The 24,233-nt window shown below is 41.2% G+C and overlaps 1 protein-coding gene across 1 annotated transcript; it reads right to left on the reverse strand.

Moving 5' to 3' along the window:
* Positions 1 to 3,255: 3,255 nt before the first annotated feature.
* On the reverse strand, positions 3,256 to 22,209 carry HSP90B1 (heat shock protein 90 beta family member 1). Its single transcript, XM_040234828.1, has 18 exons — positions 21,993 to 22,209; positions 20,907 to 21,009; positions 20,078 to 20,219; positions 19,196 to 19,312; positions 17,823 to 18,154; positions 12,731 to 12,842; positions 12,385 to 12,504; positions 10,898 to 11,014; positions 8,761 to 8,898; positions 8,594 to 8,671; positions 8,397 to 8,462; positions 7,825 to 8,094; positions 7,312 to 7,557; positions 6,669 to 6,805; positions 5,038 to 5,116; positions 4,793 to 4,948; positions 4,396 to 4,518; positions 3,256 to 3,559 (listed from the first exon to the last, which is right to left on the reverse strand). Exons 1-18 carry the CDS (start codon positions 22,039 to 22,041, stop codon positions 3,530 to 3,532), a joined length of 2,415 nt encoding a protein of 804 aa, XP_040090762.1. The 5' UTR covers positions 22,042 to 22,209; the 3' UTR covers positions 3,256 to 3,529.
* Between the last annotated feature and the right edge of the window lie 2,024 nt (positions 22,210 to 24,233).

Below are 24,233 nucleotides of genomic sequence, written 5' to 3' on the forward strand. Positions count from 1 at the left end.
TCATTATAGGGGACTGGAATGCAAAAGTAGGAAGTCAAGAAACACCTGGAGTAACAGGCAAATTTGGCCTTGGTATATGGAATGAAGCAGGGCAAAGACTAATGGAGTTTTGCCAAGAAAATGCACTGGTCATAGCAAACACCCTCTTCCAACAACACAAGAGAAGACTCTACACATGGACATCACCAGATGGTCAACACCGAAATCTTTGCAGCCAAAGATGGAGAAGCTCTATACAGTCAACAAAAACAAGACCAGGAGCTGACTGTCACTCAGATCATGAACTCCTTATTGCCAAATTCAGACTTAAATTGAAGACAGTAGGGAAAACCACTAGACCATTCAGGTATGACCTAAATCAAATCCCTTATGATTATATAGTAGAAGTGAGAAATAGATTTAAGGGACTAGATCTGATAGAGTGCCTGATGAACTATGGAATGAGGTTCGTGACATTGTACAGGAGACAGGACCATCCTCATGGAAAAAAAATGCAAAAAAGCAAAATGGCTGTCTGTGGAGGCCTTACAAATAGCTGTGAAAAGAAGAGAAGCAAAAAGCAAAGGAAAAAAGGAAAGATAAGCATCTGAATGCAGAATTCCAAAGAATAGCAAGAAGAGATATGAAAGCCTTCTTCAGCGATCAATGCAAAGAAATCAAGGAAAACAACAGAATGGGAAAAACTAGAGATCTCTTCAAGAAAGTTAGAGATACCAAGGGAACATTTCACGCAAAGATGGGCTCGATAAAGGACAGAAATGGTATGGACCTAACAGAAGCAGAAGATATTAAGAAAAGGTGGCAAGAATACACAGAAGAACTGTACAAAAAAGATCTTCATGACACAGATAATCACGATGGTGTGATTACTCACCTAGAGCCAGACATCCTGGAATGTGAAGTCAAGTGAGCCTTAGAAAGCATCACTACGAAGAAAGCTAGTGGAGGTGATGGAATTTCAGTTGAGCTATTTCAAATCCTGAAAGATGATGCTGTGAAAGTGCTGCACTCAGTATGCCAGCAAATTTGGAAAACTCAGCAGTGGCCACAGGACTGGAAAAGGTCAGTTTTCATTCCAATCCCAAAGAAAGGCAATGCAAAAGAATGATCAAACTACCACACAATTGCACTCATCTCACACGCTAGTAAAGTAATGCTCAAAATTATCCAAGCCAGGCTTCAGCAATACGTGAACCATGAACTTCCAGATGTTCAAGCTGGATTTAGAAAAGGCAGAGGAACTAGAGATCAAATTGCCAGTATTGCTGGATCATCAAAAAAGCAAGAGAGTTCCAGAAAAACATCTATCTCTGCTTTATTGACTATGCAAAAGCCTTTGACTGTGTGGATCACAATAAACTGTGGAAAATTCTTCAAGAGATGGGAATACCAGACCACCTGCCTGCCTCTTGAGAAATCTATATGCAGGTCAGGAAGCAACAGTTAGCACTGGACATGGAACAACAGACTGGTTCCAAATAGGAAAAGGAGTATGTCAAGGCTGCATATTGTCACCCTGCTTATTTAACTTATATGCAGAGTACATCATGAGAAACGCTGGGCTGCATGAAGCACAAGCTGGAATCAAGATTGCCGGGAGAAATATCAATCACCTCAGATATGCAGATGACACCACTCTTATGGCAGAAAGTGAAGAGGAACTAAAAAGCCTCTTGATGAAAGTGAAAGAGGAGAGTGAAAAAGTTGGCTTAAAGCTCAACATTCAGAAAATGAAGATCATGGCATCTGGTCCCATCACTTCATGGGAAATAGATGGGGACAGTGGAAACAGTGGCTGACTTTATTTTGGGGGGCTCCAAAATCACTGCAGATGGTGACTGCAGCCATGATATTAAAAGATGCTTACTCCTTGAGGGAAAGTTATGACCAACCTAGATAGCATATTGAAAAGCAGAGACATTACTTCGTCAACAAAGGTCCGTCTAGTCAAGGCTATGTTTTTTCCAGTAGTCATGTATGGATGTGAGAGTTGGACTGTGAAGAAAGCTGGGCACTGAAGAATTGATGCTTTTGAAGTGTGGTGTCGGAGAAGACTCTTGAGAGTCCCTTGGACTGCAAGGAGATCCAACCAGTCCATTCTAAAGGAGATCAGCCCTGGTATTCTTTGGAAGGAGTGATGCTAAAGCTGAAACTCCAGTAGTTTGGCCACCTCATGTGAAGAGTTGACTCATTGGAAAAGACTCTGATGCTGGGAGGGATTGGGGGCAGGAGGAGAAGGGGACGACAGAGGATGAGATGGCTGGATGGCATCACGGACTCATGGATGTGAGTCTGAGTGAACTCCGCGAGTTGGTGATGGACAGGGAGGCCTGGCGGGCTGCGATTCATGGGGTCGCAGAGTCAGATACGACTGAGCGACTGAACTGATAATACAAGTGACATTGACCATGTGTGCTTAGTGAGAGGTTAGTATTTCTAGGGTTTGGATTCTTTTGGAGTAAGTTTAGGTTTATAGGAAAACTGCCAAGACAGCAGAGTTCTCAAATCCCTCTCCATTTCCGTGAATGCCCTCATGTAACATGACCGTGGTACAGATCACACATGCCAGAACTAGGTCTGATTCTGGATTTCCCCAGCTTTCATCCATCCAGGTTACTATGACATTTAGTTGCCATGTCTCCTTAGTCTCCTCCTGTGAGGCTTCTTTCCTTGGTTTTGACCTTAAAAAGTTTGGAGGAGTACTGTTCACATATTCTAGGTTAGGCTGAGCTTTTGAAGAATACCAGAGGTGAAGTACCCTCCTTCACACGTCAGGGGATACATGGCATCACTGGCTGATAGGAAATCACTTTGTTATTAGGGTAGCATCTGCCGAGGTTCTCTCCTCTAGTTACTGTTTCCCGCTTCCCACACTCTAGAAGACAGTCATTAAATCCAGCCTACCTTCAAAAAGATTCAGCTCCACTTCCTGTAAGGGGGAGTATCTACATGTACTGTTTGGAATTCTGTAAATAAGAGTATGTCCCTTCTTTCTATGAGTGATTTTTAAGAGTAATTTTAAAAGCCACTTTTCTTAAGTATGCATTACTTTTCTAAGAAGAAAACTCAGGACATAGGATCTAAGAACTACTTTATTTTGTATCTATATGAGAAGATGGATATTCACTACTTGTATCATTTCCTGATGTACGTAAGTCAAGACATTATGCTGTATATCACCAAAAAACTGGAAGAAAAATCAAGTATCAGGGAGCGCTATACAATTAATTATAAAAAGACAAGCAAGACATTGGATATTTGGGACCTTTTTTATTTTTATACACATGACAAGATTTTACACCAAGAATAGTCAGTTAAATAGTACAAATTTACATTCATGAGGAATGTTAAAAAAAATTCAACTAAAAAACCCACTTCTTCCTGTGACCACAATCCCAACATTTTACAGTGCGGAGGAGAAGGGGGCTGAGGGCATAGGGGTGGGGGACACATCCAAAACAAGTCTCTCCCCAAAGAAATAAACTTCACATTCCTTCTCCACACAGGATCCAAATGGCAAGGGTATAATTTACAGTTCATCTTTTTCAGCTGTAGATTTCTGTGAAAACAGAAAAATCAGAATACATTAAAAACTAGCACAACAAACCTTTGCTCATCCACAGTTCATGTATGGAAAAAATGGAAATAGATCCAGCCTGTTTCCATTATCTGATCTATAGGCTAGAATCTCAGCTTGCTAATCTGCAAAATAACCTAGAATCCAATAAGATCAATAGTCCCTGAACAATCAAAAATTTAAAATAGATTAATGTTACTGTAAGGCAGAAGCAAGTGGCAAAGAACATGGAAGCACCATGGACTAAGGAGTAATCTGCTTAAAAACACCTCAAGAATGGATGGCCTGGGCTTCCCTGGTGGTTCAGGAATAAAGAATCCATTTGCCAATGCAGGAGACACGGGTTTGATTCCTGAGCTGGGAGTATCCCACATGCCACAGAGCAGCTGAGCCGCAACTGCTGAGTCTGTGCTTTGGAGCCCGGAAGCCCTAGCTACTGAGCCCATGTGCCGCAGCTACTGAGGCCCCTGCTCTGCAACAAGCGGAGCCACCGTGATGAGGTGAGTAAGCGCCTGCTCTCCACAGCTAGAGAAAGTCTGCACAGCAGCAAAAACCCAGCACAGCCAATAAAAAGATTAAATAAAGTTGCAGCTGCCAGTCCCTGCCTCTCTAGGCTCCTTCCCTGTTCAAAAATAGAAAGAATGGATGGCTAAACTAAGGAAGTAAAGGCAGTGGGGAGGATCAAAATACACACTTTAAATAAAAAAGTGATTTGTTCCAGCTTTTGAATTTGATATTAGATGCCCATTTCTTGACTTTGGCAATAGTTCTGACTTTGAAGAACTAAAAATGCAAGTCCCCCTCTTGGTTTGCTCTACCTCTGCTGTTTCTTGTTCTTCCTCATCTGTTCCTGCATCCATCTCTTCCTCTTCGTCCTGCTCTGTGTCTTCTGCAGTGTCCTCTGTTGTTTCCTCAGGTTCTTCTTCGGGTTCTTCTTCAACCTAAGGGCAACATTTATGAGCCCGTCAATGCATCCAACACCTTGGCTCTGTGTTCATTTTGTTCATTTAAATGTGTAAGATCATAATTAACTTTACTTTGGATAATTCTGTTAACTACAAAACTATAGAGGAAACCCTATAATTAGAGTTAACAGTCACGCTAACAAAGGGAGACGGCAAAAAAAGAAAATGGATGCAAAAGGGGAAATTTCTCATTCATTTTTAGCACAGTGCCTAATACCAGGACTCAAACGTTCAGTAAGTTACTTCAAACCTTTGCATCAGGGTCGATGTTTAAGCTGAGGCGAAGCATTCTTTCTATTCTGTCTCCATATGCTTTAGTGTCTGGTAAAAGATACCCTGACCGCAGTGTTGCTGTTTCAAACAAAACCACAGCAAGATCCAAAACAGTTTTGTCATCTTCATCTTCCTGAAATGAAAGGAGTCACACACTTTATTAATACTAAAGGGTCTAAAGAAGTCAAATTAAAAGAGGAGTAAGGCCGTGATATTGCTCACCTTAACTCTTCGAAGCATGTCTCTTATCAGTGGGTGTCTGGGGTTAATTTCAAATGTTTTCTTCTGGCTGGCATAATAACTGTTACAGAGTAAAAATGAACATTAACAAATGTATCAAATTTGAGAGTCCATACATTTCCCATATTCTAGTATAACTTATGTAATTACAGATAACTTACTAAAAATCAAGACATGCTTATATATTGTTAAATCACGCTTTCCCTTTTAAAGGGCAATGTACATGGTTAGATCAAATAGTACAATAAAGAACTACTTTATTTACTAATGAACCCCAAGTGCCTTTTGTTCAGTGGATGAACTGATTTAATGTCCTGTTCATCCCCTCTTAATGTATTCACTATCATAGCTGCAGCTGGGTCTCCCCAGAGTTCTGGAACAGAACAGGCTCTGGGTGCTGCTCAAGTAACACCTTCTCCATGATGCCTCAACCAATATGGTTCCAAGAAAAATGGCATCTTTTCACTAAGCTTGGCGGCAATACATTTTGGGTATACCTTCATCACTGTTAGCGTCCTAGCTGTCCTCCATGACTGCTCTCCTTCCTACAGTTGCAGGCTGAGGACAGAAGAAACCCTTCTCCCTACATCTTGGCATACCTATCATACACATAGGACTTACAGAATTATGCCTTGATTTCTCTATCCTGACTAGTCTGAACATTGCAAAAGAGAGTGGTGATGTTTACTGTAGAGCATCAGTATATAGACACATTAGGTACTCAAATGTTTATTGGATAGAAAGTACCATCCTGTTAATGACTGAAAAGAGGGACTTAAATGGCTACTGTACTGTTGCAATGTAATATAAACAGAAACCCATTTTCCATCTGACATTTACAATCTAGCCAAGGTACAAGACAAATAAAACAGCACTTTGGCATTTGATTTTTATAAATTATAACACTTGAGCCATGCTAATTATGAAATATAGGTATCTTTTAAATGGAGTTTAGGGATTGTGACAATGTAAACTACACTTAGGAGGAGAATCCTTAAGCTATACTTGGAAAAAAAAAGTGTGACAATAGGTAGCTAGTAAGAAGATAGTCCAGGTAGAAGAGAGAATAAAAGCAAGGAAGAAGTCATTTTCAAAACTATTGTTGTTACATTCAAATATAAACCTGAAATACATATTTCTTAAAAATAAAGGGTACCAAAGACCTAGTGTACCTCCAGTACTTGGTCCTTGAATTCAATTGCTGGTTGTGCATCTTCTACCCCGTATTTAGTGGAGAATACTACTTGGGGGTAGAAGGGGTAATTAAAAAGGATTTAACTCATTTAAGGAATGTAACTGTCTTTAACTTCATCTTTAACTATTATTTGAAAATGTAAAGGCAGTCCAGATACTAGGCCAAGCAGAAAATCTAATGCTGAAAGACATTATATGTAACAGATTAAGAAAATCTCCATCTATATATAAAATACTAAATATAAATCACAAGTGCAAAACCTTTTCTTTAGTAATCTAATCATATTGTCAACTTCTCTATAATGGAAGGTGGTAGACACTTAAAACCCATTAGTTCTTGTGTAGAAGCTGTGTTATCTTCTAATGGGAGGCTGGGCGAGAGCTTACATCCTGGCAGGGCCTTCCCTGAGGATGCTTACTTGGTTGAGATGTCCTTGCCTGTCTGGTATGCCTGGGCTTTCATGATCCTTTCCATGTTGCCAGACCACCCGTACTGGCTGGCTACCAGAGCACATGGAGATTCTGTCAGGCGCTGAGACACCACAGCCTTCTCGATCTTTGGAGGAGAAAGCAAAAGTTAGTTATCTCTAAATATCAACAGTAAAGGTCGTCAAGTAATTGGCATTTCAACTCCTGAAGGACTCATCACTTAAGATCACAAACAGGCAGATCAGAAAAGTACCTCTCATTCAGATTCTTAGGAAAACTATCATTTCATAACTGAATTTCTTAGTCAGAAATACTTAAACACAAACTTTCAAAAACATATACAACTTAAGTTTAACCTGTAAAATTTTAAGCTATTGTAAAAACAGTATTAAATTATGAAAAACTTTCAGTTACAAAGGAAAAAAAAAGTACCTACATACAGAATAATCACATATCCCTGTAATTCTTCACTTCAATTTTAAGCTTGTCCTCCCAATAATATAACAGTATTAAGTGTTCTGTATAACTTTTAATGACTACAAAAGTAACCAGTTACAAAGTTTAATTTGCTAACAAAACAATTTTTTAAAACACAGATGCTAAAATTTTCAGTGTTTCTAATTTCTAGAATACCTTGTCCTTGAGGGCTTTATCTTTCATCCAGTTTAGCAGAGGCTCAAATTCTTTCTCAACTGCTTCACGACTCTCCTTACTTTTCTCACTTTCATCAAACTTCACTCCTTCTTTGGCAACATTTTGGAACCTCTTCCCGTCAAACTCGGGAAGAGCCTGAATGCAGTATTCATCCACAGGTTCTGTGAGATAAATCACTTCATAGCCCTTTTTCAGAAGTCGCTCAACAAAGGGAGAAGATTCGGCCTACAAAATTGAAAGAAATAACACAAATTTCCAGTTTGGCCTTAGTATGTTTTCTTTATCCAAGTAGGTACGTTTATAGAGTACCAACAATCCCGTTTTATGGGTGGGGAATTAAGAGATGCAGAGAATACAAATGACTTTTTTCCTGTCACTGACTGACCAGGTCTCAGGACTCTTTCATTTTACAAATTTTCCTTTTTTTCTCTCTCAAGAGTTGGCTATAAATCAATCCCTAGCTACATAGCAGACCAGTTGAAGTTTTCTCACCTCTTTCCTGCTGGCCCCAGCCATGAAGTAGATTTTGTCCTGCTTCTCCTTCATTCTTTCCACATACTGGTCTAGACTAGTCATGTCACTTGGATGATGAGAAGATTGGAATCTAAGAAGTTTGGCAAGACGTGTTCGATTTGAGTGATCTTCTATCACACCAAGCTTGATGTTGGTACCAAATTCTTTCCAGAAAGTATCATTGTATTTTTCATCAGCAATCTTTTTGATCATGTCCAGAGTTTTACGGACAAGCTTCTTTCTAATCACCTAAACAAAATGATAGAATAACTCATTAGAGAACTTCACCACAAACTTTTGAGAACCTACACTATGTAAGGTAGTAGGGGAGTAGTGGAGAAAGATACAAAGACACTGGTATTTATCAAGGAGGCAGGGAATGGCCAAGTATTCCTGTGTCAGAATGAATGGAAACTTAAGTTGTCAGTGGCAATAGTTACAAGATTGCTTTCACGTTTATATTCTAACTTTAGACCAGATAGTACATATATATGGGTGCTCACTGGACAGCTCTTTCAACTTCTATGTTTGAACATTTTTAAGGCACTCACCTTAAGCAGTTTATGTTGCTGAAGAGTCTCACGGGAAACATTCAAGGGGAGATCATCCGAGTCCACCTGCAGACAGCAAAAGTTCAACAAGCAATACAAACATCAGAGAAAAAGAAAACCAACCAACCGACCAAAAAACCCCACTTTCAGACCCCCAGTCTACTCCCCTCTTTCCCAAATAACCTCCAGATACTTACAACACCCTTGACAAAATTCAGGTACTTGGGCATCATATCATGGAAATCGTCTGTGATGAATACTCGGCGCACATACAGCTAAAGTGGAGACCAAAAAAACCAAAGGTCACTTTCTGGAAATCATGCTTCCAAATTTTAAACTCAGTTTGTACTATTTAAAAACTCACCTTAATGTAATCACTCTTCTTGGATCCATATTCATCAAACAGACCACGTGGGGCAGATGTGGGTACGAATAAAATAGACTTGAAGGTAACTTCCCCTTCAGCAGTAAAGTGGATATATGCCATGGGGTCATCGCTTTCCTAGAAAGTTGGTATCTTGGTCATTCAAAAGGCACAAGGAAAAGGCAGTGTAAAGGCTAAGCAACATAGGGTGTGGTACACGTACAGTTTAACAGTCAACTAACAAAAAAGTTCCTTTACCAAAAAAGTGAAGGGGAGAGGAAGGCAAAGAGGGAAGAAGAAACAGTTAAGACTGCACTTCTAACTGGCTGTACACGGCTATTCTGATGTGGCTGTTAATAACGTTTCTCTATTGCCTACCCCTGGGAAGGATGGCTGAGTCTAGGTTCTACATACGTGTGAGGATAGGGCAGGAAAACCACCATCCTGTCTAAATGACAAAATGACTTAAGAAATTTTGTGAGTGTACTGTTCAACTAAAAAAGTACTTAGCAACAGATTTCTTCCAAGAAACTTGGACTGCAGCAGTGGATCCAAGAGATATGTAAAGACAGAAAATTCCTGTATTATCCATACTGAGCACCTGAAATGTAGCTAGTCCACACTGAGATGTGTTGGTCAGTGTAAGACATACATCAGACTTTGATAATGCAGCACCAACAAATATCCCACAAAAAACCCCAATCAAACAAAAAACCAAAAAGGATCAATTTTTTGTATTGATTACCTGTTGAAATACTATTGGGTATACTGGGTTAAAAAATATATATACTATTAAACGTTAACTTGGCCTGTTTCAATTTTTTTTTAATGTAGCCTCTAAAAGACTTATAATCACACAGTGCTCACATATTTCTAATACAGCTGTTAAGATGAAAGTACCTCTATATACGCTAGGATTTTAGGTTACACGAGAATGAATAAGGAGGCAGAATCAAGGGAAAGTTTTTGGAGGTAAAGCTTAAAGAGTAGTTGGGTGTTATCGTAAGGGAAACAAAGGTGAAGTAACAAATCAGCAGATGGAATAAAGAATAAAGAACAATCAGAGTCCAGTAGTGAGATTTAGACCAGGGGTTGGCAAACTCTGGTTGCCACTCACAAGAAATTTCATCAGGACACAACCTCCTCATATACTGTCTATGGCTGCTTTCAAACTACAGATAGGAGAGTTCTGACATGTCACAGATCCTATAGTTCATGAGCTGAAAATATTTACTAGCTGACTGTTTAATTAAAGGTCTGCTGATTCCTGATCTAGGCTAAAAATACAGATTAGAGAACCCCGAGAAGGAGCTGGAGCCTGAATCTACAACAGTGGTTAACACTGCATGAAGGACACAGTTTTCTCTAGCCATGCTAAGTTCATTAAATTGTTCTATTTGTACAAAATGCTGTTTGAGAAAACATTAACTTGAAACCATCTTAGTCAAAGCTAGTTTTGGATTCTAAGAGTTATAAGAAATGATCAGTTAAAAAAAAAGAAAGGCAAGGCAACAGATTTAGTCATCATTTCTAGGCATGGCCTCAAAATAAATGTTTGATGTTGTAAACAAGCCTTTAAGATTATGGTAAAAAGCCATTCAATAGCATGATTTTATGCCTTATAGGTTCTGTAGCGAAAATCAAGCATCTACTGACGTAGGTGGTTCTTAATCATTTTTGTAGCATAGACCCTTGGTGATCTAGTCTGCTACTGCTGCTAAGTTGCTTCAGTTGTGTCTGACTCTGTGCGACGCCCAAGACAGCGGCCCATCAGGCTCCCCCATCCCTGGGATTCTCCAGGCAAGAACACTGGAGTAGGCTGCCATTTCCTTCTCCAATGCATGAAAGTGAAAAGTGAAAGTGAGGTTGCTCAGTCGTGTCCAACTCCTAGTGACCCCATGGACTACAGCCTACCAGGCTCCTCCGTCCATGGGATTTTCCAGGCAAGAGTACTGGAGTAGGGTGCCAGTCTGGAAGCCTATAAATTCCATCTCAGAGTAAAGTTTTTAGTGCATAATATAAAACACACAGGATTAAAAAGGAAACTGGTTGTGCTGAAATAGTTATAAACCTGTTTTTAAACCTATTTTTGATATAGGGATGTTTTCTTATCACATTATTTTAAAATAACATTTACCTTCGAAAATGATTTGTAGAAAGCTTTGTATTCATCCTCCTCTACTTCTTTCGATGGTCTCTGCCATATGGGTTTGATATCATTCATCAGTTCCCAATCCCAGACAGTTTTTTCAACCTGAAGTTACAGTATTTGATTAGTTTCTCCTAACAGTTACACCAATGGTATCAAAAGTTATACTATAATAACTACAACTTTAAAACATTTCAAAATAACATTAATATAGGGTATCTCTATTATAATATGGTTCCTGACAAATGGATCAAAAATTTTTTTAAAGGGCTTCTCTGGTGGTCCAGTTGTTAAGAATCTGCCCTGCAATTTAAGGAACACTGGTTTGATCCTGGTCTGGGAAGATCCCACATGCCACGAAGTAACTAAGCCTGGGTTTCACAATTGAGACCCATAACAGCCAAATAAATAAATAAATATTTAAAAGTAAAAACAAAACCAAAAAAATTTTTAAAGTATCTTTCTAAATATTTAAGACTGATATTTAATACAACAAAGGCAAATGGTTATCATAATAATTGGTAACAATCCAATTAAGATTTTTTTCAGTTATTTTTAACTAGCTAAAATGTTATTTCTTGAATATATGTTTTGAGGTTACAAGGATATAAATATTATGTATTTCTATTTCATGACTTACAGAAATCCAACATCTTATATATTTCTCAAAATTCACCATTACTTCTACCTACTCTGCTACCTGAACAGACCAGAGAATCAATTTAATAGTTCATATCTATGTGACAAAAGAAGATGCAAAAAGATTTCAAGATTTTAAAATTCAAAACTTATCATAAGCCACCAGTCCTGGGCAATATATAGAAGTCAGAGAACTATTCATAAAAATGATTTGCATTTGCTACTTAAAACTTTCTAGGGAGAGGAAACACACACAAACAGCTTGGATTTTAAAAGCTGGGCCTGCAGACTCCTTGAAAAAATAAGACCATGAAAAACTGAAGCTTCCATCAGTCTGTGCATATCTGGGTTTCTGTGTTTTTTCTAACATAATCTAAAAAATATTTTCCACCTTTGTTCTCCCCCCTCCCCTGCCTTGGTTTTATCAAGATACAATTGAGATCATTACTATACGAGTTGCAGGTGTACAACATAAAGGTTTACACATATTGTGAAAATGATGACCATAGTAAGCTAACCTCCATCATCTCATATAGATGAGAATAAAAGAATAAACAATTTTAAGAAATGGACCAAAAGAAAAAATCTCCTTATAATGAGAACTCTCAGGAATTAAGACTCTTTGACAGCTTTTCCATGTATCACAGACCAGTGTTGGTTCCATCACACTATCTTACATCCCTAGCACTCATTTATAACTGGAAGTCTGTATCTTTTGGCCACCTTCCTCCGACCCAAACCCCTCTCCTGCAACAAGAAATCTTACCCCTTTTCCTAGGAATCTGGTACCTTATAACCTAAACAATATTTTAAGTAGGAGGATGAACCGGGCTTACTTTTTTAGTTTTTGGTTTCTTTTCGTCGTCTTCTTCTTCTACTGCAGCTTCATCATCAGATTCTTCTTTATCTTCTTTTGCTGCTTCTTCTTCTTCGGCAGGTTCCTCAACTGTTTCAGTCTGTTTATGTAGAAAATAGAATGATGGTTAAGCTAATGTTTCATAATTCTTGATTTTATCTATAAGATATGAAACCAAATTACAGCTCAAAAAAATAGTCTTCAGTAAGAAAATACTGAGTATCCTGCATTAGAAGAACCACATTTAATCTTCATTCTTTATGTGTTAAATATTTAAATATGTCCAAGGTAATATAGATATATAAACTTTATTCATATAAATTTACCTTGCTGCTCCATACATAAATAGGAAAGTTTATGAACTGTGAATATTTTTTCACGAGGTTTTTAACTGTATCCAATTCAAGGTAATCAGATGCTTCTTCTTTTAAAACAAGGCTGCAAGGAAAATAAGACATTTAGAGACACGTCATTATTTAAAAGTTCTGATTATAAATTTGTGTAAATACTCATTTGACTATAATAGCCAACTGTGCATAACCCACAAAATCCCCATTATTCATGTTAAGAACTCTTATCACCAATAAAGGTTTGTGAGCTAAATATACCAAATATGGGTATAGTAAAAGGAAGAATCTTTCTTGCACTCCCTCCCTCATGTGGAAAACATTCTTCATTTATAAGCAAAAAATGAAAAGGTTTCCAGCCTCCTCAATGTGCTGGATTTTTTTCATTTGAAGAACAGAAATCTTAAGCTAGCTGAAGGTGGGAAGTCGCTGCAATATTCTGGAGAAAAGTAGACTCATACACATTCTACTAGCTTCCCTAGAAATCAACTGATTACATACTGTAGACAGTTAACCCCTAATAAAAACACGTTCCTTAAGAAAAAGCTAGAGGGCATCTCTGATGGCTCTGCAGTAAAGAATTCACATGCCAATGCAACAGTCATGGTTTTGATCCCTGATCCAGGAAGATCCCACATGCCGTGGAACAACTAAACCTGTACATCACAACTATTGATCCTGTGCTCGAGAGCCTGGGCACTGCAACTAATGAGCCCACGTGCCCTAGAGCCCATGTTCTACAACAAGAGAAGCCACAGCAATGAGAAGCCCACGCACCATGACTAGAGAGTAGACCCTGTTCACCGTAACTACAGAAAAGCCTGCGCAGCAACAAAGACCCAGCATAGTCAAAAATAAATAAATGAATTTATTTTAAAGTAATAGCTAGAACATTAATCTGAACTACTGTTTATCTGCACTAGACAAAACAGGAACCACCCACCTGTTACAGGTGACTATTTGTTAATAGTTAAAAGTCAGTTATAGTCAGTTATAGTCATAACAGTTAAAGTCAGTTCTTCAGTTAAATCGCCACATTCCAAGTCAACAGTCACATGTGGCAAGTAGCTGCCATACTAGAGTAGTGAACGACCATGCCACAGAAAGTTCTATCAGGAACAGCACTGACTGAGATTATAATTATAGTACCCAAAACTGCAGCACTGCTTCCTCTTCTTCCTTACCACCCTTTCTGCAAACATCTCCTCCACCCACCAAAAATAACAGCCACATCATACTCTCAAACACAGTGGGTAGCCCCTATCTTGATATCTGTGCTCCCAATAAAAATGGAGAATAATTTTTTTAAAAAATGGAGAATCCATGGTCCCCTCCTTGCCTCAAAAAGCGTATAGGAGTTTCCAGCAAGTACACAGTACATGATGACACAGCCTAGTGAGGGGATTAGACCTCCGGTCTTGGAGTATACATACTAGTGAGCCTAGGTTGGTACCAAGTTGCATCAGTTTTAGATGCAAATTGAAGCTGATGATTAGACATCTTAGTCAGGTGTTGAAGAGGTAATTAGACATATAAGCCTAGAACCCAGTAGCAAGATCTAGACCAGGGGTTGGCAAACTCTGGTTGCCACTCACAAGAAATTTCATCAGGACACAACGTCATCATATACTGTCTATGGCTGCTTTCAAACTACGGATAGGAGAGTTCTGACATGTTCATAAGCTGAAAATATTTACTAGCTGACCCTTTATTTAAAAGTCTGCTGACTCCTGATCTTGGCTAAAAATATAGATTAGAGAAGCCCGAGAAGGAGCCGGAGCCTGAATCCACAACAGTGCTTAAGACTGCATGATGGACACAGGACATAGAGGGCTAAAACTGAACTTCTGAAGAAAAGAGACCATCAACATTTAAGAAACAGGCAAAAGAAATTAAAAAAAAAATGATGCTAGGTACTGAGTGAATTGTTTTAAGGAGTGAGCAGTAAAATGCAAATTATGTTGAAAACACAAAAGAAAAACTCCAAAAAAAGAGAGAGAGAGAGAGAAGCTATTGCTGGGGATCACAGCAACTAAAATAAGCCTGAATCCACTGGATTTAGCAACAAGGAATACTGGTAATTTATTTCCATGGAAAAGTGGTGGATAAAGTCAAAATACCATGGGCTGAGGGGGGAATAGAAGGTGAAGTAGCAGCAAAGGCAAGTATGCTTTTTCGAAACGCCCAACAGTAGGAAAGAAAACGAGAGAGCACGTGCCTGACAGCAGAACGGTGCATCACCTGCCTGCCCCCTCCTTCTCCTAGAGAGACTTCAATACATTTACACTTTGATGGCAAAGAGGAAGGTGTTCAGCAAAGGCTGACTTTAAGAGATGCACTAGTAATTAATTCTCTCATCTCTGAGGAGATGGCGTGAGAGAAAACAGATGAGAAGCAGTGACTGGCTTTAGGGAGAAATGCAGAATATGCCCTTCATGATAGGAGGAGGGGCAGAAGCCATCTTATGTTAGCATTTACAAGATGCTGATTTCATGATCTCATTTATGCTTCACCAAATCTCTCCTAAGTGGTGGCTCATTAAGGGTAAGAACAGGAGTAGGGAGGAAACAATTGTCTGACAGTCTCTACTTTACTGGTCCAATATTAAGATGAAGTAACATGTAGGTAGGGCAAGATCTTGACCTTGCTACTTCTTTGCTTTGCTCTTTTCCTTTTGGCCATTCTAGACCTTCAGTTCCTCAAATGTGCCTCTGAAACTGTCCAACGTGCAGTGCTTGCTGCCTAGAATGTCTGACCCTAACTCAAAACCATTTCAGAAAGACCTTCTAATAAGGGGGTTGTCCCTTAGCTTCCTTTCTGGCATTTGCCATTCTGAAATTATTTCATGTGTTTTCCTTCTTAGTTGAATGGGCCATGTGAAAGGAGCAACAGTCACTGTCTTACTCTCCACTGTAGCCCTAAACTCTAGCAGTTAATAGACTGCTAATAGCAAGTTAATAGTAAGTGTCCACTGAGTGATTTGGTGGGGTAAGCCTTGAAGAAAAAAGGCAATTTTGCCCAAGGAAAGGAGAACTTGTTGTAAAGTTTCATTTACTGACCAACCATCCATACTACTTCATGAAAACTGTCCTGATGACCCTTATCCATTCATACAAATATCTGCCAGTCACACATTAGCCACGGGGAATGGAGTATCAACAAAATGTTTGCTCGTGTGGAACTTACATCTAGACATCTCACCTGTCTCTTAGTAACACAAGACATGAACACCTCTTGGGACATCATTTTCTATCTTTCTAGTTAGGAGATGTGATTTACCTGTATTCTCCTACCACCTAACAGAGAGGGCACTTGGGTATAACTATCAGTGATGCCTCCTAAAGAGATCAGGATATGTGAATGTTAATAACAAAGGGAGGGAAAGGTAAGTTTAGAATGAAAAATTACTAAAAATACCAAAATGCAGTTGTCTAGTTTTTATTAAAGGAAAATTTGTGACAGTGAAGGCAAAAAATGTCTTCTGGGATGAAGAAAACATTGAAATGATAAGATATGTTTGTTTCCGACTTGCATATTTAAAAATCAGTTATATTGAGAAAATTTTAAACTGAATTAAGAAAAAAAGGAAAAAGCAAGGCTGTGGGCACATTTTCACTTGGCAGAACTAGGTAAGTCAACTGACTTATAAATTGGAATTTCTTTATCTCTATGATGGAGAAAAAAAAGCAAAGGCAAGAAAGCTGTCCTGTCTCCTGTCTGCTTCACACTTCACAGTGCTGTAAGCACTGGGAGATACTGGGCCTAAGATCTGCCTTGTTTACACCAACAACAGTTACTAGTTTGGGATTTCCCTGGAGGCCCAGTGATTAAGACTCCAAGCTTCTACTACAGGGGATGCGGGTTTGAACCCTGGTTGGGGGCAAGAGGAAAAGGGGATGACAGAGAATGAGATGGCTGGATGGCATCACCGACTCGATAGATGTCCATCTGAGTGAACTCCGGGAGTTGGTGATGGACAGGGAGGCCTGGAATGTTGCGATTCATGGGGTCGCACGACTGAGCGACTGAACTGAACCAGGCAACTCAGATCAGATCCCACAGGCCTTGGGGCAACTAAGTAACTAGAGAGCCCATGCACTGCAACAAGAGAAGCCCATGCATGGCAACCACTGAGCCCATGTGCTTGAGAGCCTGTGCTCCACAATAAGAGAAGCCCTTGCAACTCAATGCAACGCCCCTGGCCCCACAAAGGTGGCGACTTAAATTCCACTTCAAATTTGATGACTTGTAACTCTCCTCAGTCATGTCTGACCCTCTGCAACCCCATGGACTGCAGCCTGCCTGGCTCCTCGGCCCATGGGATTCTCCAGGCAAGAATACTGGAATGGGTAGCCATTCCCTCTCCAGAGGAGCTTCCCAACCCAGGGATTGAACAAGGGTCTCGGCATTGCAGGCAGATTCTTTACCATCTGAGCTACCAGGCAAGACCTAACTATCCTCCAGTGAGACATTTTCTTTCAGAGAATTTTCATTACTCTCTTTCAAGTCCTTTACCTGTTCTCTCTAACCCGCCCCCAACCCTAGTTACAATCTTGAATATTTTCAACGGTTACCCAGGTTACTGAGACTCTCTTCTCAACTGGCCCTGCCATCCTCCACACCACCTTCAGAAAACTTTAAAAACTTCATTACAATTTCAGTGAGTAACTGCCACTGCCTGATTAAATGCATCCCTTGAATCTTGTGAACACATTGTATTGCCATGCCCTTATCCACAATGCTCCTCAGACTGCCACCACTTTTCTGAGTCCTGCTTCCCTGGAAAACCAGGACAAGCCACCTGGCTGTGAGTCCTCTGATGCGCCTTCAGCCGGAAGAGCTAACCCTTCCTACTTGATGCCCTCCATTGACAGCAGCCACCATAACTCTGGGTCTGGTCCTTACCAAGGTCTCAAAATATTTAACGTGATGAGAACTGGTCTCACATTCCTCATTTTTACAGGCAAAGAAATTAAGGCTCAGAATAGGCCATTGGCTCAGAGAGCTAGAACTGGAGAGTCCAGAGCCTGGCTATGGCTATTAACTCTCATTAGGAGTGAGTAATACTCACGTAATGGTTGTTCCCCGTCCGAGAGTGTTTCCTCTGGGGTCAGCGATTACAGAAAATTCATTGGAGTCGGACTCCCAGATGTGTTGAGTGTCATTGTTGTGTTTCGATGTGACAATAACTTTATCTGCCACAAGGAAGGCAGAATAGAAACCAACACCAAACTGACCGATCAGTTCCGACGTTGACTGGCCATCTTCCTGTGCCTCAGTCATTTTGTTTAAAAACTCGCTTGTCCCAGACTTGGCTATGGTGCCAAGGTTTTTCACTAACTCCTCCCGGGTCATTCCTACACCAGTGTCTGTGACGTGGAGCAGGTTCTTCTCCTTATCACACTAAAACCAAGAACAAGACAATTACACTTGCTTAATACTCACAATATGGAAAGGAAATAAATACTCAGCTATATACTGGGAAGCTATCAGCTTTGAAGCACATCAATTCCGATACAGAAAAAAAACTGAACTCCTTCCCTCCTCCAGAAGTGTTTTATAGTCTTTTCAAAAAGCATACACCTTAAGTACATGCTTCTCTTTACAGAGAAGAATTTTAAGTTTAGTGTATTTGATAAAAGTATCGATCAATGTAAGAGGGCAAGGACCGGTCTAAATGTCAATGGGCAGAGACAGACCTAAGCAGAACAAGTTATTTAAGGGGGGGGAAAAAAAAAATCAAGAAAAATAAAATCTTATGTTTTCTCTATTTCAGTGATAGAAGATAAAAGGATCTGAAACTTAAATGATTTCTGTCTTTGTAATCTGTGGGAATCAATGTTCTTCACTAAATATTCCCAGCTCTCTGCCTTCCAGAAATATTACCGGAATGTATTTCCCTCACTGATAGTTGGTTAAGGCCATGTGACAAGTTCTGGCTAATGAGTTACAAGTGGGAATCAAAAGCATGGCTTTCAGGCTGGAGCCTTTAACTGGTGTGAGACCCCCCCCAAGCTTTCTTTGCACCATGACAACCAGCTACACTCCAGATGGCAGCTGCTCCATCAGCTTGTGTCCTAGGGTGAGGATGATGCAAAGCAGAGGCCCCAAGGCAGCCTGTAATTAATGACTTAAGCCAAGGGTTGGCAAATTTTTTCTGGAAAAGAACCAGAGAGTATCTTAGGCTTTGTAGGCCGTACGGTCTCTGTCAAAAGCAGTCACAGATATTTCACAAATGCGCATGGCTACGTTCCAATAAAACTTTATCTATAAAAACAGGCAGCAGGTTGGATTTGGCCCACAGGCCATATTTGACTGACCCCTGATTTAAGTCCCTGACAGTTGGTAGTTAACTGTTACTGCCCCTAACCTAGTCTACCTTGACTGACGATGGATTCCCTATCTCTAAGAGTTCTTTCTACTTTAAAATTGTTCTAAGCTTACCTTAATTTTAACCGTCAACTCCTCATTTCCAGCAAGAGCATTTTCATCAGTCAGTGATATTAGTCTTATCTTATCTAAAGCATCAGAAGCATTTGAAATCAGTTCTCGCAGGAAAATCTAAATGGAAGTCAGATTTAATACACACTTCGATTAGCCTCAAAATACATGACATCAAACTTAACGTCAAATTCACTTCTCCTCTGTACTCTGAAAAAACTCTCTTTAAGGACTAGACTTATTATGGTACAAGGGTGGCTTTACTCTCTTGGTAAAAGGAGATACAGTTCTTTACACAAAGCACTGGAACAACTATATGGAACACTTGAACTGGTTAGAGTAGTTACTACTCTATTTCCCTTCTTAGTGACCTTATTAATGTATTCAATACTTGAGGCTCAGTTTGTATGAATGTCCTTAAGACTCACAACTATTCAGCAGGCCATGAACACAACTGGAGGGGAAAGGGAGAAAGAAGGAAAAATGTCTGTCCCCCTTCCCACAAATACAAATAGGTATCTAGTAGCCATTCGTGCACATGCTGGGTCTTTAGACTTTGACAACTAAATGCTTGGAATTACTATTATGTAAGAATATTAACTATTGGCTTTCTTGGTAGTTCAGTGGTAAAGAAATCTGCCTCCAAGGCAGGAGTTACAGGTTTGATTCCTGGGTCAGGAAGATTCCCTGGAGAAGGAAATGGCAACCCACTCCAGTATTTTTGCCTGGGAAATCTCATGGACAGAGGAGCCTGGTAGGTCACAAAGAGTCACACATGGCTTAGGGACTACACAACTAAACAGCAACAAAGCACATTAACTGTGAAAATCATCAAATTAGCTCCCATACAGAAACAAAATTACATCATAACCACGGGCTGCTTACCTCTTTATTTTTATACAATGAATTGATGATGAGTTTCATCATTCTGTTAACTTCAGCTTGGAAGGCAAACTTTTCTGATTTCTCTCTGAGTTCTCTTATTTGGGATGCATTTAATCCATCCAACTGAATAGCTTCTTCCTCTCTGAGGAAAAAGATTTGATCAACTAATACTGCATTACTTAGTTCCCTCCAAAAATACAGCATCTGTGATGAAAGCACAACGGTCTTAAGGGTTCAAAGGGTAAAAAGGAAACCTTTATATTACCAGTCTACCATCTCACTATTATTTTCCCACAATGATAGGTTACTTTTAACACCAAGCTGGAAATACTCTATGCTTAAAACTGTCAGAAAAGTGAACCCAACTTTCCTCTGCTATAAAGCAAAGTCACACACATTTCTGTTCCCCTCACATGGGACACATGCCGGGGAGACTCTGGCTTCTAAGGGTCTACAAAGTAGTTTTAAGTCCTAAAAGGCTGAATGAAAACGTTGCTCAACAGACATAAATTTTTTTAATTACAAAGTGTACACACTTACTGAGTATAAAACCAAAGTCTTTTTTTAAGATCTTAGCAAGGCTATCCTGCTAGTATTCTGAAATAGTTGTCAAAATAGTTTTCAAGGGGATTAATTCATCTTATTCTGACCAGTCATTCTTAGGGGCAAAGTCAGGAGATATTATGTATGCACACAGTTGCTACCCCTAAGGTCTTTTTCACTTATTTAAATTCAGAGAACTTCTGGGCCTTTGGAGAAGAGATACAAAGAAGCTACTTCCTTCCAGGTTCCCAAGGGGTTTTATGTATAGCTTCAGAAGAACACAAACCTCTGTACTACTTCATCATCTGTCCTTGAGCCTTCTCTACTTTTACCCAGATCTTCTTCCACTGTCCCATCCACATCCACTTCATCGTCAGCCCGCACTGACCCTGAAGGAAGATTTAACATCAGAAAACTTTCACACATCGTTGCTTCATGTACTTCTCATGAAGTGGCAAGATGGAACAGGGCCAGGGTAGGGGTTGCAAAATTCACTTGGTAAATACTGGAGCAGGTGATGGAAGAATGGATCCACTGGTTTAAATAACCGATGTAAACCCAAGTCGGCATATTTCTTATTTCAGTTCAGACACTGAGGTACCTCAGGAGATGGAAGCGTCCATCACCTCTAAAAGGGTAGCCCCGGGATCCTTTATAAATACTGTTTAGCCGACTTGATACCAGGTCTTTTCTACATTCACACGTGTTGCGCGCAGGCCGAGACAAGGCCTCCAAACTGACCATGCCAAAACTTAGGCCTTCAATATCACAGGTCAGAAAGCAAAATGGGTTTGTGCAACCTCTAGCGAGGAGAACTGAAATTGGCCCCAGGGGCCTGAGAAACGGAACAGATGATAAGAGATTTTAGGACCTTAAGGAGCTAGAGTAAAGTGAATCAAACCGCTGACACCGCCGGTCTGCTACCCCAGGGCCCCACGCTCCAAGCCCAGCAGCTAAGAAAGGAAACTCGCGTTGGCCAGGAGACTAGGGGCGGCGGGGGGATGCCCTCAAACTCTGATGATCAAAGGTTGCGGCGTCTGACAAAAGTCCTCCGGAAAAGGCACAAGCGATGCTCTTGGGGGGCGCGAGCCCGAGGGAGGCCCCACCCCGAGGAAGCTGAGACTGCTAGGAGCGGATACCAGATCTTAAGGGATTTAAACGACTCCGGGCCCCTTTTATGCTTCCAGAAAGTGACAGAAAAGGAAATCCGCCGAAACTCTTTCGAGGAAGAGCGATGGACACCCCATCTGCTCAAACCCTAACCCTGTTATCCCCTTCTCCCAGGCTCAACGCCCCCAGAACCTTCGAGAAGAGGCCGCGCTTGAGGAAGGGGGGGGCGTCCCGGGGTGCCCGCTCCTCTAGGATCACTCACCGAAGGTCAGCAGGACGCAGCAGAGGCCCAGCACCCACAGGGCCCTCATGGCGCACGGCCGGTGAGTCTCAAGTCCCCTTTGAGCTCAGGAGCCGCCTCCGCCCCCCCCACGCCGGAGTTCCGAGGCTTACACCTCAAGCCGCGCGATCCGCCCACTACCCCCCGAGCAGGTCCGGCCGCTTTTCACCCCCACTTCTCGCGGGAGGGGGACGGGAAACACGAACCCACCAATCGTGCCGCACCACGCACCCGCTGTACCCAATGGGGACTCGTGGGGGGGACCGCAGTTCACCAATCGGAGCTGTCCAGGTGCGGTGCCCGATGCCCGAAGCGTGGCTCCTCCCGATTGGTCAGTCTGGCCCCTCTTCTCCAATTAAATGGTTCCGCGGGCCCCGGTTGTTCTGGCCTCTAAGGGAAACCGTCCAGTGAACGTCAGCACAGAACTCATCCCCGATTGTGGGGAGGTCGCGCGGAACCACTTCCGGATCCTAGAGAGCGTTTATTCCGTGACCAGGGGAAGCGGTAGCCATGGCAACGAGTTCTCCACCTTTTCCGTGTCCACGCGTGGGGTCACGTTGGGAATGATTCCAGAGCGACTTTTCGCAGTCAGCTTTCCATTTGGCAGTGCTTCTCGGTAAAGAGACACACGTGAGAGGTTGGAAATACCCCGAAGCGCTTTTCCATGCGAGTGATGAGGAACTACAGTTCCCAGCATGCAACGTACTAGAGAGGAAACTCCGTAGCGCCTGCTGGGAATCGTAGTCTTTGATCAGCTGCGTAGTTTGGCTCTTCCTTCTGCATTTCTCCTTCCGTGTCTTTGCGGGAACTCTGCGCCGCGTGTTTTGGAATTTACCCCTTACCCCTTATTCCCATTGCCGTAGAGGTCTGTACGTATTCCAGACTCTCCAGTGTACATCCTTTAGAAGCGGGCCTAGAAAGCCCCCAAGGCCTTGGCCGAGACCCCTCCGTGTTCTCCGGGGCGGCCTCTCTGAGTTTGGCCCCAGCCTCGTGCTCGTTCGCAAGCCTTTTCCGAATCTGCCTTCCCGTGCGTCACTTGGGCAGCCGGAATCCCTATTGCGTCTGCTCCTTTCACGGCCGGAATCCCAGGCCTCCAGATTCGATTTCCAGAAGAGAATAGCGGGGCTCCCTTCACCTTCCCTTGAGGGAAATTGCGAGCAACTTTAATGCCCCGATTCCCTCATGAAGTTCAAAGGCGGTGACTCGATGGTCCCAGAGTCCCTGCTGTAAGTGAGGTGGAGAGCGTAGTAGTAAAGTCCAGTCTAGCACAAAAAAGAAGAAACACTTTCAGTTTGACGTGCAGGAGGATACACCTGCAGATCTTTGAAAGCAAAACCTGTGGGGCTGCAAATGAGAGAGGGAGTACAGCTTTGTAACTTCGTAGAAGGACGGAAAGACCAGGTGTCTTTCGCGTGAGGGAAGTCCCTCACCCTAAGCTTGCGCCTTGGAAAATATTTTCTCTGTCCCTTTAACCTAGTCTTTACATAACCCCCACCCTGACTCGCACTCGTTTCTGACAAAAACACTGCCTTCCTTACTGCTTCCTACAGGGTAATTGAACTTCAAATTTGTTTTCAGATAATCATGCGAATTCCTGAAGGCAAGTTTTCAATGACAGGCTATCATATTTATTTATAACTTCCCCTATTTAAGTTTGCCAGTCTTAAATCTGTGGTCAGCACTTACCCATTGTGGTGATGCTTCATTTACATCTGCCTAAATTACCTGTCTTTGTTGTTAGTAAGAAAAGTTTAGCTTACAAAGCTTTTGTCATGCTTCTGTGCTTTCATCTTTTTTTTTTTTAAGGGTATACTAGGGTATGAAGTACATTCAGAAATCTCAATATTTGTGTTTTTGTGTGTTTCAACTCTTGTTTATTTTTTATTTTTAGAAAAAGCTGAGTGCCTTGACTTTTCTGCATTTCATAACATTGCTTCACCTTTTTCTCTAGTTCTGAACAAGTAAGCAACCAGTTCTGAAATTGCAAACTACATCTTAACTGGTCAGTGGTGGGTCACTTGTGCTGCACCTGGAGGAAACTGAGAGTGAGATGGGCCCTCCAAAATAGATCCACTGCTTGTGGGCACATGTTTCTGCAAACAATGAATGCACAAGACAGAACAGAAGACAGACTGGCGGAAAAAGATGGTTGGTTGTTGTCAGGCTCAACTCTGTCCCTTTAAGACATGATTCATGGCTGTGCACCCTGTCCAAGGGATGGGC

Source organism: Oryx dammah, unplaced genomic scaffold (assembly GCF_014754425.2).
Source record: "Oryx dammah isolate SB20612 unplaced genomic scaffold, SCBI_Odam_1.1 HiC_scaffold_29, whole genome shotgun sequence".
Lineage (NCBI taxonomy): Eukaryota > Metazoa > Chordata > Mammalia > Artiodactyla > Bovidae > Oryx > Oryx dammah.